General features: G+C 42.3%; 1 protein-coding gene across 3 annotated transcripts in view; it reads left to right on the top strand.

The window, feature by feature from the left end:
- The first annotated feature begins 9,780 nt into the window (after positions 1 to 9,780).
- KYNU (kynureninase) overlaps positions 9,781 to 25,807 on the top strand; it is a 58,862-nt gene continuing 42,835 nt past the window's right edge. The window contains exons 1-4 of one of the 3 annotated variants that reach the window (XM_066190401.1): positions 9,794 to 9,839; positions 10,667 to 10,857; positions 14,783 to 14,972; positions 20,294 to 20,414. In XM_066190401.1, coding sequence (XP_066046498.1) covers positions 10,855 to 10,857; positions 14,783 to 14,972; positions 20,294 to 20,414 — 314 coding nt within the window. In that variant the 5' untranslated portion in view covers positions 9,794 to 9,839; positions 10,667 to 10,854. Of the gene's footprint in view, positions 9,840 to 10,153; positions 10,858 to 14,782; positions 14,973 to 20,293; positions 20,415 to 25,807 lie in introns of those variants that run through there. The other 2 variants (XM_066190403.1, XM_066190402.1) reach the window with 2 other exon arrangements.

Here is a 25,807-nt window from a genome sequence, read left to right on the forward strand (position 1 = left end):
TCAAGTTCAGGACACACCTTACAAAGGAATAAAGACATAAAACAGCTTTATTGTGGCCTGAGCATGGGGTTGGCCAAGAGGAAAAAAAACGCATGTGTGTAGGCAAATTATCTCATAAAGGGAACAGCTTGGGCCCCCAACCTGCATCTAAATCTGTGTCTGGCTGTCAGTATAGAACAACTGCTGAGGCATCGTGCTGGGACCTGCTTCCTGAGAAGATCCATGAGCAGGAATCAGGTGGGCACAGCCCCCGGGCAGCTGGTGCTGTGGTCAGCAAGCACTTATCTCCCTCTCAGGAGATGAAGGGTGAGGGCTGAGCAGCCTGTCCCTCACGAACAGCCAGCAGATAGCATTCCCTCAGGGCCCTGGGACAGCTGGAGAGGGCTCTGTGGGGACAGCAGGATTTCGGGACGTTTTAGCAGGGACCTACTCTGCAGAGGGCTCTGTGGGGACAGCAGAATTTTGGGATGTTTTAGCTGGGACCTGTTGCCCTGATTTTTCAGCCTTCTGATTGTTTTTCATTTCTACTGGAGCTTTCTCATGCTTGTGACAACAAAAAAAAAAAAAAAAAAAAAAAAAAAAAAAAAAAAAAAGACTGATGTTTTGTAAACACGCATTCCTTCCAGAGGGAAAGACAAATTGATGGACTTCTAAATTGACCACTGGGGTCAGAGAGGTGTCACTCTCGGCCCCCAATCCCTGAACAGATTCCAAACCCAATAAAAACCCCAAATCATAATAAACTTCCTCTTTCTCTCCTCACTTCTCAACTTGACGAGTGAGTGTAGTTCTTTCGCGTCCTCTAGCGACAGGGACCTGCTCTGCTCCAGCTCTTATAGTGACAAGTAGCAGTCATTGCTCCTCCTGAGCCTCACTGAACACCTGCCTGAGCTGCAGAGTGGTCCCAGCAAAGCTCTTTGCCCCCCTGTTAGTCCAAAATCCCCATTTGGAAAATCCCTTTCCTTCTCTCCAGGAGGTGTATCTCCTCCCAACTCTCATCTCAGCTGTCAGGATGTACAAATGCCCGTGTTGGTTTGGGCAGGGGTGGCCCCCAGCCCAGGGAAGGTCCATCCGAACCAGCCTCCAGCAGGATTTGCAGCTCCCATTTGGAGGATTGCCCAGCGTTTTCTGCCCGCCAGCTGCTCTAATCACCCTCTCTGTGCCTGCTCCTGATGCTGTCTCTCACGCTGGGTTTTGGATGTGCTCAATTGTTTGAGAATCTAAAACAGCCATCTACAAATTCAGTCTAAATCTAACATCAAGCCCTTGGATCCTGCCCCAGATCACTACAGTGCATAGGATACTCCCATCTTTTCCTTTATTACCATTTGTATTAAAATAATTTTTCCAGGTATGTGGACATCTAAATAGTTAACCCAACAGATTCAGCATATAAAAATCATCAGTTGTGCATCTTCAATGTCATCTCCTGAGTCATGCAGTTTCACTGTTACCTATTTTTTCAAATATTTGGTGTTTTAGGTTTAAAATAATGTTAAAATTGAATGTTCAAAACCTAGCAGCTTCCAAAAGACTCTGCCTTTTCCTTTTTTTTTTTTTTTTTTTTTTTTTGGGCAGAAGGAAATACAAGGAACTGTGGCAAATAATTAAACATTCTAATTTGAGATAATCTTTGATTAATGAAGAAGCTGCTTTCAAATGCTCTTCTCCAGCTCTAATAATTGATCTCTAATTGTCCCATCTAAAGGTTATATATTGCCTTTCCTCCTGCTTGTGTCCTTCTAATGCCTTATAACTCAGATCAAGCTATTAGCAATGTTCATTAATTCCTCTGGAAAATGCTGTGAACTTTCCAAATTGAAAAAAAAAAAAAAAAATCGTTCTTTCTAAAACCAAGTTTAGTTTCATGCCAGTTTTGAGACTCATGAGAAAACCACACCAAATGACGTCACAAACATGATGTGCAATTCTTCAGTTCTAAATTATTTAAGAATTTACATCTAAACTATTTGAGGATGTTGGACAGAGGAGGTGTAGGAGGATAAACTAATTAAAAATAACAGAGCAGATGCTTTTTGTTCTCTTACTGCACGCAAACAGGTGGTGGATTTGCAATTAAGTGCACGATGCCTGAGCGGTAAGTGCCTTTATCAAAAATTGGAAAATTCTGGAATTTAGGATCTGGTGTTTGTGATGGTAGAAAAATTCTGGGTTGTTACAAAGGAATTTTACTCGGATCTCTAACAAGCTGGGACAGCTAAACATTTATTGCATTGTTTACCCGAGAGATGAGGCTTTTCATAAACTGTGAATTCATTTCTGTTATAAACGGCATTTTAATCTTATTCTACTTTAGTTAGACCTTTTAACCTGTTGCTTAGCAGAGTTCCCCTTGTAAAGCCGAAGAAATATGACTAAGTCTATTTGTTGTTCCTGCTAGATATTGGATTTTGTTCCCTAAATGTTTGTGTGTGTCTGGTGCTTGACCACACCAGGACAGCACCAAAGGCTTGTGATTATCCAGCACATTTTCTTAATAGTTTGGTACTAAAATATGCATAAGGTGCTTCCATGAGCACAGCTTTTTTACAAATATGTCTAATTAATGCAATTTGAAAATGTTGTTGCTTTCTTTGCTACTGAAATTTCGGTCTAACTTTCACTGAAAAGTGCAATACTTATTCATGTGCTGCTTTCCCCAATTTTGGCTTAATTGTTTCCAGCCTGTACAGCCCGGCTGTTTGGAGATGTTTATTACCAAGTAAATGTATTCTGCAAGGAGAGAACCCGGCTAAATTGCTGGAAAGAAAAATTCTACAGTCTGACCTTATCAAGGCAGGATCCAGAAGGTTCTTATTTTTCATTTTGACTGCGGGCCGTTTGTGAGGCAAAAAAAACAATCCAAAGAACTTAACTAAAGTCTATCACAACAATCAGTGGTTCTGGGGAAAGAGAAAAAAAGAGAAGAAGAAGAAAAAAAAAAAAAAAAAAACAAAAAAACAAACACACACACACACAAAAAACGAGAAAAAACCCAAAACACAAAAAAAAAAAAAAAAAAAAAAACCACAAAAAAAATCCCCAGACCAAAAAATACCACACACACACACACACACACACACATAAACCGCCCCCAAAAAAACAAAAACCAAAAAGAAAAACAAAAAAAACTCAAAAAAAAAAAAAAACCGTCAAACACTTAGAATCAATTTTGCAGGATAGCAGAAAAAGCATTACATATCTTAGAATGATACAAAGATATTTTTCTTCTGGCTTTGGAAAACACAAATCTCTTCCAGGCAAATGCTCTTGGTATTTAGGGAATCTTTTAATATACTTTAAGTATATGATAACACAAAATGAGAGCGCAGCATCAAAGCGTTCAATAATCTATTTTGAGTGATCTTTAGCAACTCTCCTAAGCATTTATAGCTTGCTGGAGGGGAATGCGTTTTTCAAAGATCATGAGCAGTCCCTATGGAGACCTGTAACCTTCCTGAGAGCAATTCACCACATCCTGATAGGTCTGATCACAGCGCAAGGGAGACAGCCAGTGGCAGGGAAACGCTCTGGGAATACTAATGGAGCCCTGTGCCTGCTGAGTCACCGCCTGGAACCAGGCAGGGGGCAAACAAAGGGTTATTTGGGGATTATAAATACCAATACGGAGTTAAGTATTGGCTAAAGCTTCCTTTAGACCTTGGCCGCTTTGCGGGCTGATTTGCTGCCTAATCAGTTTATTAGTGAATCAAACAAAGATAAAATCTGTGCTCAGGGAGGGCTGGGAGGTTCAGCTCTGGGGTTGGGAAAAGAGGAGGGAGTGTGTGGATAGCAAAAGTCTCCTCGGAGCAGCACAAGAACCTGCGTTTGTTCCTCTAGACAGTTTGGCACTGGCGTGTCGTTCCCGTGCAACCTGCTGGGTCTGTGAACAAAGCACAAGGTTTTTCTCTTCACCTCTGGCCCCTTGCAGGAGCCGTGCTGTGCCCTGGTGGCCTTAAAGCTTGTTGCTTTTCTCCTGTTATTTGGCATTCGGATGTTTTCCAGGATTTTCTGTTCTGCCGAGGAGATTTTTGCTGTTTAAACCCGCTCAGAGAGAAAGCTGCACGATGAGTTTCTTATCACAGGATATGTGCGGCTGAATCCCCTTGCTAAGCCACTGCTGGCCTCCCTCAGGTGTCACACGCCGCTTTGCTGCCTGTCACCATCCTCTGTGTGCTTACTCCAGGCCATCCAGAACAGTAGTGTGCTACTTAAACCAGAGAGCCCAGCCTTGCAATTCCAGCTTTTCAAGGGTCCAGATCCACACGATGCTTCACTAACCTGTACCGTGCTACATGTGGCCTTTGGATTTTATTATTCTATTCTATTCTATTCTATTCTATTCTATTCTATTCTATTCTATTCTATTCTATTCTATTCTATTCTATTCTATTCTGTTCTGTTCTGTTCTGTTCTGTTCCGTTCCGTTCCGTTCCGTTCCGTTCCGTTCCGTTCCGTTCCGTTTTCACTTTTCATACACCCCACGTGTAGTACAAGCTCAGCTTGTTATTTTCTGTCCTGCCTTTTCTTCGTTCTCCCCTCCCCGAACCTTGTTTCAGGTGGTAACTGCTGCAAGAGCTTAAAAACAAGACTGAAAAAAGTTCACTTTTATGGAACTGCAGACGAGGGACGGGGGAAGGAGGGGAAAGGCACCAGGATAGTTTGTCTGCCTCAGCTCAGTTCGTGTCCTCAGCTGTGTGTCAGCCCGCAGTGGTGTGAAGAGCATCACAAAAGACGCGCTACACAAACATTTAGGATGAAAGGAAAGTCCTGGTGTTGTGGGGAGTCTCTCAGTGAGGTGGTGCTGTTACCCCATCGCATCTGGCTCCTGCCTGGTGTCGGATTTCCCCTTTCTCGGAAGCTCTGTGACCACAGGAAGGGAATGAGCCACCAGGAGATGGAGAAATTGGTGGTGTTCTGTGAGATCTGGACACACAGCTGGTCAGTCACCTGGGGGTGAGGAGACCGTGCCCAGGTTGAAAGAGGCAACTTCTGATACAGAAACACCTTTGAAAGCCCCTTGCAGAAAGAGCAGTTCGGAGGTTTGCTGGGAATCCATCCCCAAGGCACTCAGTTTGGTTTTTAGGATTTTATAGCACATAGCAAGCATGAGAAAAGGGAATACCATGAAGAAAGGGGGTCTCACATCCCCCATTTTCTTTCAGCCTCTCAAATGCCCCCTTGGCCATCGCACTACTGCTCCTTCAGCAAAGGACAGGCAAGTCCCCCCTCCTGTCCCTGCCTTTGATAAAAACCGCTCGGAATGTCCTTGCTGTCCAGAGCAAACATGGAGACCAAATATTTGACCAGAGGAGGGGGAAATCTCGTACTCTTTGCAAAACATTAAGATGAACAACAGTGATAACCCATTCCTTAGAGCGAGAGGTTTTTAAAGAAAAAAAAAAAAAAAAAAAAGGTGTGTGTGTGCATCCAGCCTGGAAATGCAGGTGAGGGCACCCGAGGTACAGTCATCTTTTATTAGTAACAGCTAACTTGGAGTGACACAAGCAAATTTCATCTATTCAAAATGTGTTCTCCTGCTGTTGCAGCTACCATGGAGTTATCAGAGCCGTGGGGAGTTACTGCTCTTGTTCCCTTTACGTGGAAATCACTTGACTCTCATTCCCTTATTGTCCCTCTCTGGGTATTACTATTATCAGTGCAGCGGTGCAATAGTTTTCCTTAAATGTTACTTCAGAAAAGTAAATAATTTCTTATTCCTGTGATTTTTTTCTTTATTTTTTTTTTTATAGAGGCACTGCTTTGAGAATAGATTTTAAAGGACAAATATTATGTTTAATGATTCAGAAAGAAATGAAAATTATTACTGATACAGAGCCTGAAGAAAAATAATATTAGGAGCAGGTCACATAACAGGAAAAAACCCATATCTATTTAGATAAGGTGTGCCTAACAGTCTGACTGAAAAGAAAATAGGGAAAATCCATTCAGACAAGGAGGAAGGTTTCAGGAGCTCGTTTTGGCTACTCAAAGGACAATTAATTATTTAACAGGAGCTACTAATGACTGCTTCATAAATAAATTTTTAAAATAAACACTGGATCGTCATTATAGGGAGTTAAATCTCTATAAAGTAATGTTTAATAGACTGAGTGAGGGTTTTTTCAGTGTTAATCGGAAGACCAAAAGTTAAAATCAGACAGTCAGAGCAATCCACTCCTGCAAAAAAAAGGCCAGATATACGTGTTCCCTTTAAATAATTTCAGAAGGAAAAAGGAACTCGCTGGGGTCTGAGGGAGAGCCAGTTAAATGAGGGCAGGTATAGAGCATCCTCATCACGCAGGGTTTAAATGTGACCTGAGGTAACAGGAATTTTCGGGCCGAGCAGAGGTGTTGATGGAGTGGAGAGAAAACAAAAGTGATAAGAAAGTTGTTACAGCAAGCTCAGCAGGGAGGAGACCAAAGGTTTTATGCTGTTGTTTACTGAGCGATTGCTGTGAGGCCTGAGGTGAAATGCATCGTGCCATCACAAGGTGCAGATGGCATGCTTTAAAAAAATGGCCGTGGGCTCGCCTTGTAAATACAGACAATCCTGTTTTTTTCCAAGCATCTGGGCCTGAGCAGAGCCCTGTGCTGCAGGTGCAGTGTGTGCTGCTTGGACACGTCACTGCTCTGCTGCTCCTTTCCTGACTGGAAGAACCGCAGAGGTTTCCTGCCCCAGGGTCTTCCAGGCCGTCTCTCTGTGGGTAAGACCTGCCCATTCCTGTTAAAGAGAATCCTTTTTGTTTGCTGCATCATTTTATCCTTTCGATGACAAGAAGGCTCAGGGTTAGCAGTGCCAGGGCAAGCTTTCCTGCCCTGATGGACCCAGAGTCCTGGCATCCCATCTGGCACGGGCTGAGCTTGCTTCAGGGTGGCCTCGGTTATTTGTTGTTGTCGCACAAAGAAGGAATATGTTTTGTCAAATTAATTTGTCGCAACTTTTACTGTCCCTCCTGTGGAAAAGCTCACACAGCTCCTTCCAGTCGAGTCGAGGGACAAGGCCCCCATGGCTGGGCTCCAGTGGTCCCTGGTCAGGCTGGGAGGGGCAGTGATGGATGGCAGATGGGCACAGCAAATAACTAGGGAGGAGGCTGAGATGGAGCAGTATCAGCACACTCAGGATGTGGCTGGCATGGAGTGGCTCAATATGGTTACAAGGCAGGGAAGGTGTTGGAATGGGAAATGCGTTTTCCTGCCCACCCCTCAATCCCTTCTCTGCCCCACACAGCCCTTAGCCACACACTCAGAACTCCTTTTATTCTTCTTTTTCCTTCTCTAAACTGTGTGTCAGATGTCCCTGCCTTCCCATCGGGCTCCTAACAGCTCCTTTGAGAGGGTGAGGGCTGAGCTGCCCTCGGCTGCATTCTCTGCCACACAGACTGTGCCTGTTGGGACTTTGGCCATCTCGTGCAGCCTTGCCCTCTTGTACATTGGTCTTGCTCTAACTTACAGCAGCTCCTTCCCCTCTTCCTGTCCTCTGGCTGCTTTATAGCAACACAGGAAAAAAAAAAATCCCAGACCATTTTACTTGTTCTGCAGCTAAAAAAATATATATATATCCAGGCTATGTTTGCTCATGTTTGAACCTTGAATTTAAGGACAAAGGATTTTGTCTCTGTTTTCCTCTGATTCCAGCAGAACTGTTGAGAAGAATAGCTGGGAAGAAGGGGTCAATATTCCAATTCTCATAAAAATCTGCAAACATATGGCCTTTGCCAGCACAGCTGCTTTCCTGCCACCATCAACAATCAAGGTTAAAATGCATGATGCTCATTCAAAGGGAAATGCAGTGGGAAAATTTCCACTGTTCGTGTAGTTTTATTTCCAAAGGCAAATCGAAAAAGTTGCAATGTATTTCAGCTTGGTTTGACCTAAATGGTCAACCAAACAAGAAATAAATACCCTTTTGGGCTGAGTTTGACTTTGGATCCCTTTTGCTTCAGTAGCTGAAGTGCCCCCATCTCCTGCTTCTTTCTCAGACCAGATTTCTGGTAGGATAGTTTCTTGAGGAGCAGTCCCATTGTCTTGCTGGTGGAGTAAACAAGCTGAGTTAGTGGGAAGCCCCAGAAAAAGTCATTTGACAGAGCAAAAGAGGGCAATGATACTGCAGGAACTGATGGATAGAGGTCAGCTCTATTTTGGGTCAATATTAAATGCCCTGTGTGGTTGTTTTGCTGGGCTTTTTTCTAGCAAAGAAGATGAAATGTTACAGTTCAAGAGTGTCACATCTATTGGTGCTTACTGAAAATGGAAATCCAGATAATAAACAAGCATTACTGCAGGGGTCTGGGCACACAGAACTCCAGGATGGAGATGTATCTCTGAATTACATTGTTAGTCCATAACTCTGACCTTCCTGCCCCTATATCTCTTCTCACAGTTCCGTTATATATTTTTGTGGTTTTTCTTTTCTTCCTTTTTTTTTTTTTTTTTTTTTTTTTAACCCTCCTCTGAAGCTTCACAGAGGCTGGATAGAAACATTTTTTTTTTGTTCCTTAGTCCTGTGTTCCAGCTGTGTGTAGTAATGGGTGTCACTCAAGCTTGAATGGAGGGGTTTGAGGAAAGAGGTGACTGGTTTGAGATAATATTTATAGAGAGCAAAGACAGAGGTCAACTCACTTCATTGCTAATTTCACCTTTAATTCTTCTTCCGTTTCCCACCCTGGCAAATCTGCATTCCATGTAAATTTCCATGGGGTTTTAAACACTTCTGGCTCCTTGCTGTTCTGCTCTCGATTGTCTCCTTCATGAAAGTGAAAGAGTTTGGTCCAAACCCACTTTCATTTACAACCGTGTTGATTTCCCCTTGCCCATCTGGAAGAGGGGTGCCTTCTTAGTTCAACCAGAGCTCTAAATTTCGCCCTGGTGACAAAGGAAAAGATGATAACAGGAGAAATAATTATGTATACACACCTGGTTTTTGGTTAACTCGGAGGTTATGTGCCTGCTGGGGTCAGAGTCTGGCAAACCAGGCACGTGACTGTGGCTATTTCTCCACGCAATGAATATTTGCTCTGGAGTTTCATCACCCCCTCCCAGGAATGGCTGCCGACCACAGGGTAACGTGGTTTCACTGGAGAGGAGAAAAGATGAGTTTTCTGTCTAAAATTACTTTTAGCGCCGCAGCGCTTCTTGACATGAAGGTCAATAAGTGCCTAAATTACTCTAAGTAACTGAGTTTATTATAATTCCTCCCTGTCACATTCCCTTGCTGCAGCTGTGACACTGTGCTGTATAACTTATTTAATTATACAGTGGTGGTTGCCGCTGCGTGTCTGTTGTTGGGGATGTTATGAATATTTAGATATTTTTTCTTTCTCTCCCGTTCCGTAATTTAAACAAATTCACTGAAGTGTATTTAACCTGAAGCAATCTAGGCTGCGTGCTGATTTGGGCCGCGCTGTTTGAGAAACTTCCTTCTGCAAAACCGTATCGGAGCGAAGCAATTCCTTCGGTGTAAAGATGGAAAGAGAACCAGCCCTTACACGCCGCACTGTTCTGGAGTTCCTCTTTTGTTTGTTTTCTAAACCAGCCTCAATTACGGTGCGATTGGTGCTTTCAGTGGGTGTATTTTGACAGCCCGGACCTGCGCTGCAAACTTCCCCACTCCCACGTGTGCATACCCCCAGTTTTCCTTCCCAAAGGGTGCATTTGGACACCAGCCCCAACATATCAAAGGTCTGTGGGCTGAGCTGTGTTTAGCAACCCGGAGAGCTGCTATTGGAGGGCAGAAAGTGCAGGACAGGCGATTTCCACCACAAACCTTTTCCCCCTGAGGATATCCATACAGGGGGATTCATTGTGTGCCTGTCAGCACTGTGCTGGGTAGGAAGACTGTGAGTAACATCTTGGAATATTTAAAGAAAATGCTTATGGGGAGGGTTAAGGGAACTTGGCTTTTTTTTTTTTTTCTTTTTTTTCTTTTTTTTTTAACAAAGACATCGAGACAGAGGGGAGATCCACAAAGATATAAGTAGGTCTAAAACAGGACAAATTATCATTCATATAATTAAGCCTAATGGACCTTCCTGAGAAGGTTTGGGATGATGACTTTCTAATATTCACTTTTTTTTTTTTTTTTTTTTTTTTTTTTTTTTTTTTTTATTTAGTCAGTAAATTATGCATAAAGGACAAAACTGAAATAATCACCTGACACTGGTGTCACTTGTGCCTGCCTAATTCTCATCCATTGTCTTTTGTAGCTTTAAAATAGGAAATAAGTAGCAGGGACCAATGTTTGAGAGGGGCTGATAAATTATGAAAAAAAAAAAGACTGTTTTGCTTAATTTAAGTTGCATGTGATCTTTTTGAATATGAAAGATTGCTTACAGTCATAGTTGAGATTTTACACTGAATCAGGGTGTAGTACAAGTCCTGTGGAAGAGCAAAAAAGCAAAGAAAGAAGAAAAAAGTAAAAAAATACTGACTTGATGTCATCTGTTAAGTCACAAACTGTAATAAAGTTTCAAGAAAAGAAAGAAGAAAACTTGGTCTAGTGGAAGGTGTCTCTGACATGGCATGATTGGAACAAAGTGGTCTTTAAAATCCCTTCCAACCCAAACCATTCTGGGATTATATGAAATCACCTGAATATCTTTTTTTAGGGTAGGTGATGGAGACAAATTGTTTCTCTTAAAATATTCTTTTTTTTTTTTTTTCTAAGCTGCATGAAAAAAATCTGGTAAAGAGTCACGTTTATCAAAGTGGGAACAACATTTTCCACTGATGGGTCTGAATTTTAGTTTGAGGAGGTTTCTGAATATTGCTTTCAGCTACAAGGAGATAAAGTCTGCTGTTCTTATACAAATGTGTCTGCTCTACATGTAGAAAACAACAAATGACTCATGAATTATGGTAAGTAACAGGACTCTATTCTGAAAATTAAAAAAAAAAAAACAAACAATGCCAGTCAGAGTTAAGGGGGATGGGAAAAGCCAACCCCAAGCAATTCTGGGATTCCTGTCTATGAAGCCTAATTCGCACTCAAAGGACAAAAGTACTTATGCTAGTCCCAGAATTGGATCTCTGGGATTTCATTCCCCCAACAGGATTTTGATTGATTATATTTTAGTAGTTTTATCTTATTTCATAATGTTTGTATTAAATCAGATACCCCTGAGCACTTAATCTTTTTTTAAACTTCCAGATCTTTGTATTTAATAATATATTTCCTGTCAAAACCTAATACCAATAAGAATCACAATAAATGTAAGTCATTGATCAGATGCAGCAATGACAGGGAACCAAAATCCTGACCCAGGAATTGCTGCCTGTAATAGAGACACCTCTTGACTTCAGTGAGGTTTGGGTCAGGCCTGGAATGGAAACAAAACCCATCTCTGTTTGCCAGGCTGGTCAGTGATGACCTGGGACGTGATGGCCATTAATCCACTGTAATAACTGTGCGTCCTTGCTAAGGAATGGTGGCCAGTGAGATAAATAATGGGGAACTGTGCTGTGTTCATGTGGTGTAGAGCAGGAAATCCACAGCTGGATGAGAAGGTTGTTGTGGTGATGCATTCCCTACACCTCCAGCAGGTGCTTCCAAATAGGGAAAGAGTTTCAGTTTACCTTTAGACGTTTTAGGAAGTTTAGCTGGAAAGTTCTGTGGGGTTCTCATTGTAATTGGCTCAGAGCCAGCACGGAAGTGTGGATTGGACTCTGGGAATGTAACTCAAAGCCTGTTGTTCATCTCATTGGGCCAAGGGCCAAAAAGCCCACCTAAGCTGTTAAGTTCTAAAGAGAGAGAACAAAGAAACTCTACGCTTTTTGAAGTGTTGTAGCAAGTAAGAGACTTGTTTCTGTGCTGTGCTCGGCTTTGTTTTTGTTTTTTTTTTGTATTATTTTCCTTCTTTATTAAAACCTTTTTGATTTTTCAAGACACTCTCGATCATGCTGTCTTGCTAATTAATATTAGCCACGTTTCTGCCAGGCTGGCCCTCCGAAGTGTGGGTAAAACACATAGGTTGTGGTTATAATACCAAATAGTCCTTCAAGCATCCTTATCATCCACCTCCTGATCACAAATTTCAGGGCAATTACCTCAGTGGTCCCAGGAGATGAAGGCTGGAGGCTCTCAAACCCCCTTTAGGCTGTTTTCAGAAGAGGACAGAGGTGTGGCAACACTGAATCTCCATGGTCCCCTTCCTGGGGAACCACTGGGGTTGGGCATCGCTGAACAAATATTCTTAATTCTCAAGATTTATCTGTTTAGAGAGCTGAAAAGGCTCCTTACGTCCAGGAGGTATGCCTCCAGGGAGTAAAAAAAAAAAAAAATAAAAAAATCCAGGCATTAACTTGAGTGGGAAGGAGATTTCACACAAAATACTGCACTGGCAATTCTTTTACCTAGAAGGAGACGGTCAGAGAGACATGGTTTTCAACCCCTTTATCTAAGGATTTTTTAAACATAATTTTCATTAAGTACTCATTATTAAAAATAGAGGGCTCTATCTTTATTATGTATGTGCTGGACATGCTTTGATAATGGGATCAGGACATCCATGCTGGAGTTGTAAATCAAATAAGCAAGCTTTGGGAACAAAGCCTAGTTCTGCTTTCCAAATGCTGATCCAAGTATTGCTTGGAAATAAGATCTCATTTACTGGTTAATCCTGTAATTTGGAGAAGTGAAATTTAAGTTACGTTATGTGTAGATTATAATGAAGTGACTGTATTAGTGATGGCTGTGGTGTCTGTGATCATAACTTGCTTTTCTCGTTGGCTCACAACATCTGGAGGAAATAAAGATCCCTAAGCCATCCTCCCTTGTGTCTGCCAAAGCAGGTGCAAAGGTGGATGCTTTTCTGACCTGATCTGGAACTGACATCCCAGCAGGAAGCAGAGGCCTTGGATCTGCTGCTCAGCTGTGGAGGAGCTCCCTGGGGCACAAGGAGCCTGCTCACACCTTCTCAGGGCTTTCAGTGGCGTGGCAGCTCTTGGGGAGTTGGGGAATGACCCCAGTGAGTTTGGCCACTTGAGCATCACACCCAGCTCCCAGTCTGGGTGTAGCCCTCTGCCTCCTAGATACCTTGAAAACCAAGATGCTGAAATATCTTTTTTTTTTTTGCCACCTAAAGGATGATTAGGGTGAATGAGTGGGAATGACAAATTTGGCAACAATGAGGAGGTGTGAACAACCTGTGTGGAGACAGCATAAAAATAGGATGTCTCCAATAACTCCCAGGGGAGGGTGAGCATTAGTTAAATGAAAACTGTTGTTTTAAAGAACTCTGCTGGTTTTGGTTTTTTGGGGTGGGTTTTTTTGTTTGTTTGGTTTTTTTTGTTTGTTTGGTTTTTTTTTTTGTTTGTTTGTTTGTTGTTTGGGTTTTTTTTGTTTTTTTTTTTAACTCTGCATGCTGGTGAGAGTTGGAAAATTTGTTACTGTGTAAGATACCAGGTCTGGAGGGGGAAAAGATTATGTTCTCACCATAAAGCAAATGATAGCAGATTAAAGCAGGTAAGCAGCATCATGCTGGCCATTTGGCCAGAGTATAAACAGGTTTGGGTTAATTGGCACTAAGGAGGCTGTGCTGCTTGGGGGTTTATATTTAAATACCGACCGTTGTCCTTCCCATATGTGTTGACAAAGCTCGACTCAACAGTCATCTGTTGTTCTATCCACGGCTTGCGGCTGATAGCTATATGTAGGATATTTTGACTTTAAGAAATGAGAGCTTATGGAAGATATGTGCCTAAAGAGTTATCTTTCTCAAACAGAGAGAAAAAGCGATATTCTCTTGTGGCTCTGTGTTCCTTGTTATGTGCTAATCTATCCTGTTCCAGCCTACCCCCTCAAGTGTTCCTTTGCACCAAGGCTCTTGGGGATGTTAAAAAGGAGGAGAAGGTTGTGTGGTGTAACTACACGTTTCCCTGAACTGGGACAGCCACCAAGCACCTCACTGAGCTCTTGGCTGCCTGCTGCCACAGAACACAGCAGGGGAGTCTTGCCCTAAGGTGCAGAGTATGTGCTGCAAACCTCCTTTGCCAATTGCAAAGCCAAGTGCACGAGTGCTGTCTGGAACACTGCGGTGTCCCTGAGCATTGCAGTTACAGGACTGTTTTCAAATCAAGATCAACGAGCTTGTACATTTTGCAGTTAGTTTTGGGTGTTCTCTCAGAATTCATGGTGTGTCATATCTCTGATATCGCTTGGGCTTCCCTCCTTTCCCAGGAGAAACAGATCTAAACCAGCAGGATATTTGTTGTAGCCGAAAGGAAATATTAATTCAAGGCCCTGATCCTGAAAGCTGTGTTTGCCTGACACCTGCATCCTGCCAGTTCTGCCCTTGCACACGAGCAGGGCCGTACACAAACACCCCCTCCAATTTTTGAGGCAAAAAAATGCTGAAAAGGACTGAACATTTCACACAGCCTGGAAACAACTTCAGAGTATCTGTGCACCTGCTATTCTTAGGAGCTCAGACTGCAGAAACAACAATGCTGCCTCTGGCTTTGACGTCTCCAGACTGTGAGTGACACTCCAGCATTTGGAGCTGCTGTCAGTCTGGTGGGAGAACTCAGAAGAGGCTGATAAAGCTTAAAAAAGGAAGAGCTTTGTATCTATAGAAGGGAAAGAAAAGAAAGCCTTTGGGGGCTACAGCAATATGTTGCCTTGGAAATATTTGATCGGGTTTGCCATTCTGTTCAGACACTTCACTTTTAAAAAGCTTTAAATCAAGTAAGTTTAGGGTTTGAATGATGCAGCTTTAGTGGCTGCTTATCAGCCACTCGTGCCTATGCAAACTGCAGAAGCTAAAATGGCATTTCTGATTTTCAGGTGAAATTGAATGACCTGAAAATGGATCCATCTTCTCCCGTGCTCCCAGCAAGCATTTTGGAACAAACTGCCTTGCAGCTCGGATGCAGTCCCACGGACAAAAAACTTGCTTTCCACTTAGATGAAAAGGATGAGTTAAAGCATCTTCGGGAATGTTTCTGTATCCCCAAAGTCAAGGATCTGCCTTCAAGTGAGAGTTATAATTGCTGTGAGGGAGAGGGAGGGGAAAGGGCTGGGCCTCACATCTTCTGCATGTGTTTATCACAAGTCTTTGGGAATCATCATCACTTACGAGATAATTGAGCAATTGTAGTCATATCTGAGCACAGAATGTCCCTGCTGTTGCTAAATCAATCCATCAGCTTATTCTAGCACCAAAAGCTCCGTGTTCTCGTTGCCATCCTGAATCAAATGTGAGGATACAGTGCTTATGTGGTGCTTATGCTGTCAGTCAGCAGCTTTGAACAATGTAGTGACTGATTGAAAATTATAGGCAGGAGCTTTTCTGTCTAATGGCTCGAAACAGCAGCCTTGCTTGGGTAGTTCAGAGCCGTTGCTTCCTTGGTGTGATTCAGTTTGGTGTTATCTGTCTGGTTACAATTATTTCAGTTAATGAAAGAGGCAGTATATATATTATGTGAACATTTATGTCTCATTGCTGGTGGTGGAGCTATTTTCTCGCCGAGGCCAAATGGAAGACTGTGCCTCAGAAGAAATAATTGATCTGGGCAAATAATTCATAATGAAGCCTTTTATTTGAAGATGTTTTCCACTTTCCTCATGAATTGCCTAAAAATAGATAGCACTTGATTTCAGTGAAGCTGTGTAAAATTGTTCTGGACATTTTTCTCCTTTCCTGTTCCACAGTTGTTTTGGGGAGCCTGTGGCATGTCTGGGCATGGGGAGGGCTTGGTGTGGAGGCAGGAGGGGTGCAAAGTGGGGTGCCAGGCTGAGAGGGAAGCATTTGCTTCAGATTAGCACTCCCAGACCACCAAAACTAAGACTCACCTCCAACTCTTTTTTTTGGCAATAGCCACCATGTTTAGCCAAATTCATGCAGGGAAACCTGGTGGGAGCAGCCACCTATGGAGGCAGTGAGGTCCTGGTCTCTTCTTCTGCTTCTCAAGTTCTATCTGGGTTTATTTCCGTCTCAGTTACATGGAGAGCAAAAGCTGTGCAGGCCCTGGTCACTGCACACTGGACATTGGAGAACTGGCTCATTGTGATTTCCTTAGATGGTGAACACACACAGGCAGAGTCACTCTCCTCCTGTCCTCCCTTGGCAAAATGTACCTGTTGAAAATGAAAGGAAAAAAATATGATAGAACTTCCTTGACATTTTTTGTGGGTTTTTTGTTTGTTTGTTTTTGTTTGTTTGTTTGCTTTTTCATTTTCCAATAAATGCAGACAGAATTTTTTGCAGATTTTCTTTTTCTGAAAGGAACAGTAGTGATGGTAAATGAGAAATTACAGGTGCATTCACCAAAGTGTGTCCAGTAAGGGACTGTGATTGAAAATTGCGTCAGTAGTCTGAATTCCTGGACATCTTTTGAAACTCTTTCTGTCTGCAGTATCTTCCTGCTGAGCAATGATGAGTGTTGGGAATGCAGTCCGCTCCTGCCCTTGGGACACAGTGATGATAAATCCCAGTTCTCTGTGTTCTGGTGGTATTGGTTTATCTTTCCCCAGATTTAAATCTTTGAGTTGAGCTGTTTCTATTATTCAGAGCAGGACTGGGCACTTGGCAAATATTTAAGGTATTTGCTTCCTCCATGCCTCTGTAATTCTTTTTTTTTTTTTTTTTTTTTCTCTATTTAACCTGGTGGCTTAAGAGAGTTTCCTAACCCCCTCTGTTTGTTTGGATATTTGACTATTCTTTACTCAAAGCTCCTTTAGCTGCCACCATGGTGCTGCAGGATGTGCCACTAGAGCTGGAAGGACGCTGGAACACAATTCCCATGGCAGTGGTGCTTCTGGAATTCAGCCCAGGCAGGAGTAGCTGGATCTTTGACTGCAGAATGGCAAAGGTCACTTTTCAGTGTTGTAGAAGCTTCAGATAAAGGAATCTGCTGAGAAGTAGTAGAGGTTTTGATACCCATGTGACAGTTTAGTTTTCTTCCTTTCCAACATCCATTATTGTCTGGTTTTCAATTACCACCATATTTAGACCCAGAGACTGCTGCTGTGGGGTTTCCCCCCTGTAGTTACAATAATATTTAGTCGTGGAACTGTGGATAGATATATATTTTAGTGAAGCTAAACAATGTACAAAGTAGTTCCAGTTGAAAAGCACAGAGAACCCATCATTCTGGTGTTCCTAAATTGAGGGGTTTTCCCCTCCCCTTTTTTTCCCTGTCCTTTTCCGTGCTTCAGCTGTTATCAGGAACAGCTCCCCTGCTGAAGAACAGCAGGGGTGTAAATATATATATATATTTGCATTGTGTGACTCTACCACAGAGACAGATCTGCCATGACATTTATCTGCGCCCAGGAGCGGATGCCAGATAACGCCTTCCTGAAGATAAATGTCATTGCAGATATTAGCCATCAAATATTCTTTATATATTTACATAAAACATTACAATGAGGCTTTGAAATGAAGCCTTACAAGAAGCAGATGAGAACATCCATAGGAGACAACAGTAAGATGACGTACAGGAAAATATTTAGGAAGTCATTATAATAGTTTAATTTAGTTTATCAAGTTACAAACTGTCAGGGCTGTTTATATGCTGTATCCATCAAGAGGAAACCTAGTAGCAGCCTAACTCCCTGCAAATCTCTGAGGTTTTGTGTGCAAGCCTGAGGGACAAGGCTCAGGTGAGCAAATGAGGAAAAGACGACAGCGGAAGATTTAGGGAAATGTTTGGGTCCCGTTGCTCTTCTCCGAGCTGACAACAAAGTGTCTTTAACGCTCCCTTCGTGCACCCCAGGGAGGAGGCAGCGGTGCCTGCATTGCAGCTGGGCACCAAATCACCCATCTGATTAAAGCGATGGCTTGTGCTTTATCACCTTGGAAAGGAGCAGGGCGTCATTTGGGTTTCTTGGGAATAAAAAGATGGCCCGGAGTGAAAGCGCTGAGCTGTATTTCCCAGAAGAAATGGTTAAAGGCGGTGGTTAATCATGAAAATCTGACTTTTTGGAGGGCTGGTGAGGGGAGTACAGGCAGGTGTGAAAGAGGAGATCTTTTATCCTTCAGCTAAGGACAGAGCTCAGATAAGTATAAGCAGATTTAGTCCTTCCACTTTGGTTAATAAACCCGTTACATTTTTCCCTTTTGTTTGGACTGACTATTTCTGACGATACACTTGCTTTTCCTTTTAGGTTTAAAAGGTATAGAATTACATTTTTAATGTAGATGAATGAGTATTATTAATATGCAAAATAATGTATTCGATTAGATTTAACCAGTTTGCAGGAATCTGAGTAGGTGTATGAATATATAATATATTTAATTAATCTTAATGTTAATGTATTTTTTGATCCAGGCTACTTGAAGAACACAATTGAATGATTTTTTTTTTCTTTCCCTTTATTTTCTCAATTTTGTTTATTTCCTGTTAGAATATTTCAATATATATTTCAGCTCCTCCAGAAATTAAATGGGCCAATACCATGAGAAATAAATGTAATTTGGGGAAAGACCAGTGCTAGGCTTAGGGGGGAAAAAAAAAAGAAAAAAAGAAAAAAAAAGTATTACTCTTAAGAATATCACAGTGAATGTGGAGCTGTTGGAGTATGAGGAGGTGCTGATCAGGGGAAATTATGAAGATGGTGAAAAAAGCAAGCAGCAATGTTCCAAAATGAGTCTTTTAGTGATGTCAGAGAGGGGGAAGTAACGAGCTTTTTGTCAAAAGGAAAAAAAGTTCATCCAGATTTAGAGTTGGTAACCCATCAAGGGGAGAATATCCAAAGGAACAGGTATAAAAGTGTTAATATACACTTGGGAAAAAGGCAATGCCCTATCTCTCCAACAGTGAACAAGAGGTGTTTTTATTTAGAATTTTATTTAGAATTTAAAATTTAAATTTTATTTAGAATGTTTTTATTTAGAACTTTATTTATTTTATTTTACCATGGTGTAAGAAAAGCTGGCTTTCTCATAATTCCTCACCAGTTTTACTGCTTGGTGAGTACTAGTGAGATTGAGCTCCAAATTCTTGAGCAAGGATCCTTCTCTCTAACCCCAGTGGGACAGTGTTATTGTGTTTCTTGGTAGGAAAAGAGCTGTTAATAGAATCAATTTGGGGGCATGGATGATATTGATGCCTCTCTGTTTTCATTCAGATTACAATGGAGATGAAAAACAGGCATAGTATCCGCAAAACAGATTAGGCTGAGATTGCTCTCTGACTTATGCTTTTTAAAAGCCTCTAAAACTTTAATTAAGAAATTACCCAAGTTGTCTATACTCCTGAAAAATGTGTTTCCAGGGAAGTTCAGTGAAATTGGTAACTGTTAGTGCAAAAGGTAGTAAGAAACCATTTCCAGGCTGTTTTTCTACAGGCCTTACAAAATTTTGACAGACTGAATTGCACTCTTATGGTTCATTTTTTTAGTATGGTCATTCATTTGATCTTTATTCTGAGAGATAGCGATTATATTTACCAAAATTATATGTGATATTAGCTTTTAGGGGGATTGTAAGTATAGGTATAGACGAATGCAAATTGCCACTTGGAGAAGGTCACCATCACTTGTCCCTCCAAGAATCTCTAACATGAGAAATAACAGAAGAAGGCTCTGTTTGGATTGATAGATGATGACACAGGGTAATTAGATTGTTCAGAACCTCACTAGAGCTATTATTTATAAATTTCTACCGCCTTGCTTTTCTCCTAATCATTTAAAGGATTTGTCAACATAGATTTCCTCCTCCTCCTCAGACGATGACATGAAGTGCAGCCCCCAGTATTTGCTGACAAGACAAGAGCTTTTGAGACTGCCTTAAAATATTCTCCTCAACAATTACGTTTTTCTAAACAGAGATTTAATCGTGCAGGGACAACTTACGTGAAAGACACAGATTTGCCTCGTCCTAACTTTTATGAAATGCACAATGTCAATACCTTCATGACTCAGGGTAGGCATACATTGGTGGTGGAAGAAGAGTGGATAGCCGGATTGGGAAAATGCTCCCTGTTTACTCACCTGATAAAATCGGTGCCAGTGTCTGCTCCTCACACAGCCCCTGAGAAGTGGGTAGCTGAACTCAGGTCACCTCCAAAAACTGTAGGAGGAAAAGGTGAATAATTGCTTGCAAATTGCCTGTTCTCCTCCTTGGATCCTTTGCAGTGTTACCTGAGTGATGTTCTGGCAGAGGGTTCGGGATGTGACACCTGTTTGAATGTGGGGACTGTGATGTCCCAGGGGATGGACAGAGCTCTGGGGGTGGCATGTGTGTTTGGGGGGGTGTGCACACCTGCTGACACTCCTGTGCTCACTCTCACACCTCTGACCCTCCTGTGCTCACTCCCACGTGCATTTTGTTCCTCTGTGTTCCCTCCCCAGCTGACCTGACCCTGGTGGACGGAGAGGAGAGCTGCGTGTACTTCGTTGGGAATTCTCTTGGGCTACAGCCAAGAAAAGTTAAAACTTACTTGGATGAGGAGCTGGACAAGTGGGCTCGGACGTGAGTACCCTGCAGGGCATGCCAGATGCTGACCTGTGCTTCAGAGGAGCATTTTATTTTGAGATCTTCCTTGGAACTGCTTGAACAGCAGAAGAGTGCGTTAGAAGTACTTCAGCCCAGGAGTAAAACACTCTCAGTGTTTCCCTAGCACTGTTTATATTTCTTTTAAGGGCAGCAGCAGTAAAACAGGCAAATAGACCCTTTCAGCTGTGATAGCCCGTGCTGTGTGTGGTGGCTCTGCTTGGCTCACCTGGAGGACATGTGCAGTTTAACCCTCCCCACCCAGCAGTGCTTAAAAACAGAAGTTTAAAAACAAAATAAACGGTGTTCCTACAAGGCACACCAACCTATTTGGTTGCTGGTGAATGTGGTGGGGTTTCAGGCCCTGCGATTTTCTAATTAATATTTTTAAGTGCGTGTGATTCACCTTGCAGGCCTTGCAACAAGCAGCTCCCCTTGAAACAGCACCAAATGCAGGTGGTGCTGCTGCCCATGCTGGCAGGATTTTGGCTCCACTTAAACCAGGTCTCTGCCTGGCACGTTCATTTTATTTAGAAAGAAGCATTCCTGTCTTCTCAGTATCATCTCAGCACGGAGCTGAGTGTGAATTGCAACAAGCTTTGCTGAACCAACCTGATGTAAAAGAGACAGGATAAAAGAAGGACACATTGCAGGAAAGTGACGCTCTCATCATAACAAATGGGAGACTTTTTAATATGCATAGGGGAAAGAAAAAGCTTTTTTTGCTCTTTATTTAGGTTTTTTTGATATTATGTTCTGTTTCCATTAAGAGTCTGTGCTTTGAGATCTCCAGCACCTGCCTGAGCAGCTGGAGCAGGCATGAGTAAGGGAAATGATGAGCAAAAAACAGGGAACTGAAGGTGGGAAAGGAAAATAACATCCAGATGAGTGAGTGAGCTGGGCGAGAGATGAACTCTTTTATAGGGTGCAGGATATGAGTGGAACAGATGTGATTTCATGGTGAGAGAGCAGAGGAAATATGGAGAGGCAGAAGAGGAGAAATGAATTCTGCTAAGTGGGCAGCCTTGTTTCAGCAGGAACGGTCGAGATCGAGGCTTCTCAATGCAAATGTGAGAAATCTGTCGCTGCTCTTCCACTTGTAAATGTATGAATGCTGGGAGCCCATCAATATGGTTTATTGATTCCTCTTTTTCACCTGTATTCTTATAGGTGAGGAGGCTGAGAATGAGTGGGAATGAGTGGAACTTTGGGAAGAGCTCCTTCCTTCTGGTTATTCAGTCAGCAGAGCAATGCAGCTTCTCCAGTCGTTCGAAAAAAATTGCAGCCCCGTCCATTTCTGTGCTGTTATCCCACTTTGTCAGGGAAACAGCTGAGCTGCTTCAAAAGGCAGAAGTCAGATAACATTCTCAGAGTGATGCACTGGGACTGCAAACGTACTTCAGCTCCTCCATTTGTAATTTTTTCACTTCCATTCTTGTGTTTGTCTTTGCTGCAGTGAAGGATGGGTTTTTCCTCAGTGACTGTAAAAACCTGGAATAAAAAGGTAGGCAGTGTGTTCCTTCAGATCAAAAGTGCCTCCAGGAGCTGTACCTAGGGGGAAATATGGCTGAGCATTGATTTCAAGACACTGTAAGAGAGGGAGCAAAACTAGAAAGGCTGTTTGCCAAAAACACTGCTTGGCCTCAAAAGCCTTATCCAGAATAAACCAGAAAGTTTAAGAACAAATTAAAGCCAAAACAAAACCAAAGAACCAACAAAGCTAAACCCCTCAAATTAGCATCAACAAAGAAACAGAATAAAGTCCTGAACCTAAAGCAACTGAGACAGCCAAGGTGCTATCAAGCTAATTTTGAGGAGAACAGTGTAGGCTTAGAGAAGGTGGTGAATGGAATGCAAAGGATTAGGTGGCTGAGGGTACAGAAATGAGTACTTTTATTCCAGTCACCAAGGACAGCTTGGCAAAACCCAGTCTAAAGTGGTAGCTGTTCCCAGCTGAAGGCTGCTCAATGGCTCTTGTGTCAGCAGTGTGGGATGTAGTGGCTTTGGCTTAGATAAATAAGTAGCAAGAATCTAAGAAATGACATGCAAATTAGGTACATCCATCAAGTCAGCAATGGTATAGATTCTGGCCCTCTTATAAATTGGTTTATTGCATTTTCTGTTTGTTGTGTCTTGGGACCCATCTCAAAGAGCTGTGAGTCTATTTAAATGGCTTTCACTGCTCGCAGTTAAAGGCAAGAGTGAAAAGGAAGATTACCCAGTGCTGGTCAAGGGCAGGGAAGCTGTAGCTTTATCTCCAAGTAGGGATGGCAGCTCATTAGGCAAAGAGCTGGGAGAGAAAAGCATGGAAAAGCCTCTTTCTTGTTGTTTCCTCTCAGTGTTTAGCTCCTTTCCCTCACCTCCACTCTAACAGGTGGGTTACAGTTCTCATCCTACATCTGCCTCCCACATACACTCTCTGGTTTTGTATTCTCCCTCTCCAAATCCCTCATTCCTCTGTTTCTTATGCTAATGTAGCAGGATTACAAATCCAAGCCAATGGCTTTCTTGGTACGGATTTAAAAGCAGCCTTTGAGGCTTCATCTTTCAGTTATGATTTCGGCTAAACCCAAGATTTATTGAATGAGGGGTGAAAAGGGATGGAGAGTTGTTCCCTCACGTTTAACCTAGACTAGCCAATAACCCAATGTTTTAAAAGTGCAAACTTCAAGGGACATTTTTGGTTGGAGGAAGGCCAGGAGGTGCTTTGCAGTGCCTTGTTTTCCCTTTTGCCCTGCCAGAGCCAGTTAAGTAATTAAAATATTTTATAGAATCATTACTGTGTATGAGCATACTCGCTGCAGCAGGCAATGTCTCTCTCGTCTGAATAACTCATTAAAGCGGAACAATTAAAACAGAAGGGAGCCTGCTGCAGCCAGTTGTGCTGATGTGAAGGGCTGGCAGGGCGACTGGGGAGTGGGGAACCTGCTGCACGCAAGTCTTGAGGACTGGAGTTGTTGAGCAAAATTAAGACTGAACGGAAAAATGATTGTCCTCTGTGGATGTCTCAATGCAGGGGAGGGAAGGAACCACTTATGTGAAAAGTATGTTGGCACAGTAAATATAAACATGGAAATAATAAATTGAGACTAGAAATTAAAAAAAAATATATATATACACTTGAGGATTGAAGCACTCTTGGCAAGAGGCTGACATGGATATAATAGATTAGCAACCTCCTAGTTTGAAGAAGGCTTTATAATGTAAAGCCTGCAGTAGCAAACACTAATTTCAGCAAGAAATCTTTGGTTCTGTGTGCTGAACTAATCCTGTAAGAAACGAGAACCCTGCGAACAGGAGTGCAGCTGGGCCAAGCCCTGTTTGACAGCCCCACCTCTCCTGCCATGCTCAGGACTCCTCTCAGCACTTTGCCCTTCAGCAGGTTCTGTGGTAGAGCTGCAAATGCCTGTTTTAATGCCCTGGGTTTGTGGTTTTGTCTTTAATCTTCTGGTCTGTACAGGTTTTTTTCTCTTTTTCTGGTACGTCTTCCTTTTGTTGGCTGTTTCTTTGCTTGAAACCATGGTCCAACTTAAGAGTCTGTACTGGCTCATTAAATACCTTGCATCATTTTTGGCAAAAGAGCAAGAAGGAAATTTGCACTTGAACAAGATTTGGATGAGCGCAGAAGATTCCTGAAGATGGCAATTAATTTAAATTCCTTTTCTCACCGCCTCTGAAACCCTGGGATCATCTCAGAAAATGTGTTTCTAGCTCCCCTAGCAAGCTTTAAATCAACCAGACCTCAGTGAATAAAACGTGGCGTTGTGATTTCCTGCCAAATTGAAAATAAAATGGCAACCGACTAAAAAAATCAATTCGCACAACGAGAAACTCTCACAGAAGTTGAAGAAATAATTGTTTGTCTGATGGTCTGTGATTCGATGGGTGAAGTTTTGTATTCATTAATTTGGATACCTCCATTTAAATCTCCTTTGCTACCTAGGGTGCAGTGGGGGAGGGGGGGGGGGAAGGGTTGTAGGTTCTCCGTGCATGAGGGGAATGCCCGGAGCACTGCACTTGTGTCCTTAAAGATTATTACCCCCAGTGCCTACCAGAGCTGAGAGAGGGGTGGCATAATATACAGAGATATAAATTCTCTGAGGCAGAGCATAGAATTTTACAACCTAAGTGTAATAGGATGTATTGTGCCATCAGCAAAGTCTACAGAGTTTCATGTGATTAAAATAAAAAAAGGGGGTCCAAGAATATGCTTTTAACTACCATTTCAGAGGCAATAATTTTTGTCTCTTGGCATTTATATTGGCCATCAAGAGGGAGGCAAGCTCTAAGCTGTGCCATAATAATAATAATAAGAATAATAATAAATGCTGCCTCTCCCTTCTTTCAATATGGTTAAATGTCCATGTTTTTCCTCTCAAAATAAGACATTCTCATGACCAAAATCTCACAACTGTTTTCATGGTAACTTGGAAATTTATTCTGAAATTCTGATAGTCCTGTGTGCTGATAGAGAGAACTTTCATTAGTAAATTCCCATTAGGATGACACTAATGGCTATAAAATCAGGGAAATCTAATGAAAGAGAATCTCATAGGTAGTTAGGACTTATTTTTCCCATCTTCTTATGTTTGCTATCCTCTTTCAGAAATGCAGATTCCCTCAGGCTGGGAGCCACTGAAAATCTTCGGGGGTTTTATTTTAACAGTCTGTATTATCCTAAAGTCCCTTGATCGCTATACTACAGTTAAGAATAAGACAGGAAATTACCAATAAATGTCTTGCTGTTTGTGAAACGTATACCCCTGTCTTCAGGGAGTGCAGCTGCCTTGTGGGCTGATAGAAAGGAGGAAATTTTAGCTCTAATTCTGCCCCTCACAGCATTTTCTCCCCTCCCCACCCACTGCCTTTATTCCTCATCTATGAAATGCTCTTGTAAATGAGGGTTATTTCACACTGCCTGCTCTCTGCTGTCGAGGGCTCATCAGAGAGCGATTCTAAAATGGAGGAAAGCAGTCAGCTTTCCTGCTGTTTCCTGCTCTACCAGGACCTTATCCAAACCGAGGAGCAGGGTCCTCCTCCTCCTCCTCTGTGTGGGATTGGACTTGTTGAGCATGGGGATGTTATTTTACCTGTAAGAGGTGTTCAGTTGTAGCCGTGCACTCCTTCAGCTGTTGACCTAATCTAGCCCAAAATTAAATGGCAAATGCAAAATGTTTTGCAAGGATGAGAGGCTTGAAATGGTTAACACAACTGTGCTTTTTAAAAAGCAGCAGCTCCCCTATTCTTTAGAAATGTACTTCTTTTTTGGAAATATCCCTAGGAGGCGTGAATTCGACCCAAGTCAGCCAAAAGGAGTGTGAGCGTAAAAGGCCCAGGTAATTTTTGTGGGAGACAGAATGACACTCTACCTG

Source organism: Chamaea fasciata, unplaced genomic scaffold (genome assembly GCF_029207755.1).
Source record: "Chamaea fasciata isolate MVZ Bird 193981 ecotype frontalis unplaced genomic scaffold, bChaFas1.0.hap1 SCAF_8, whole genome shotgun sequence".
NCBI lineage: Eukaryota > Metazoa > Chordata > Aves > Passeriformes > Sylviidae > Chamaea > Chamaea fasciata.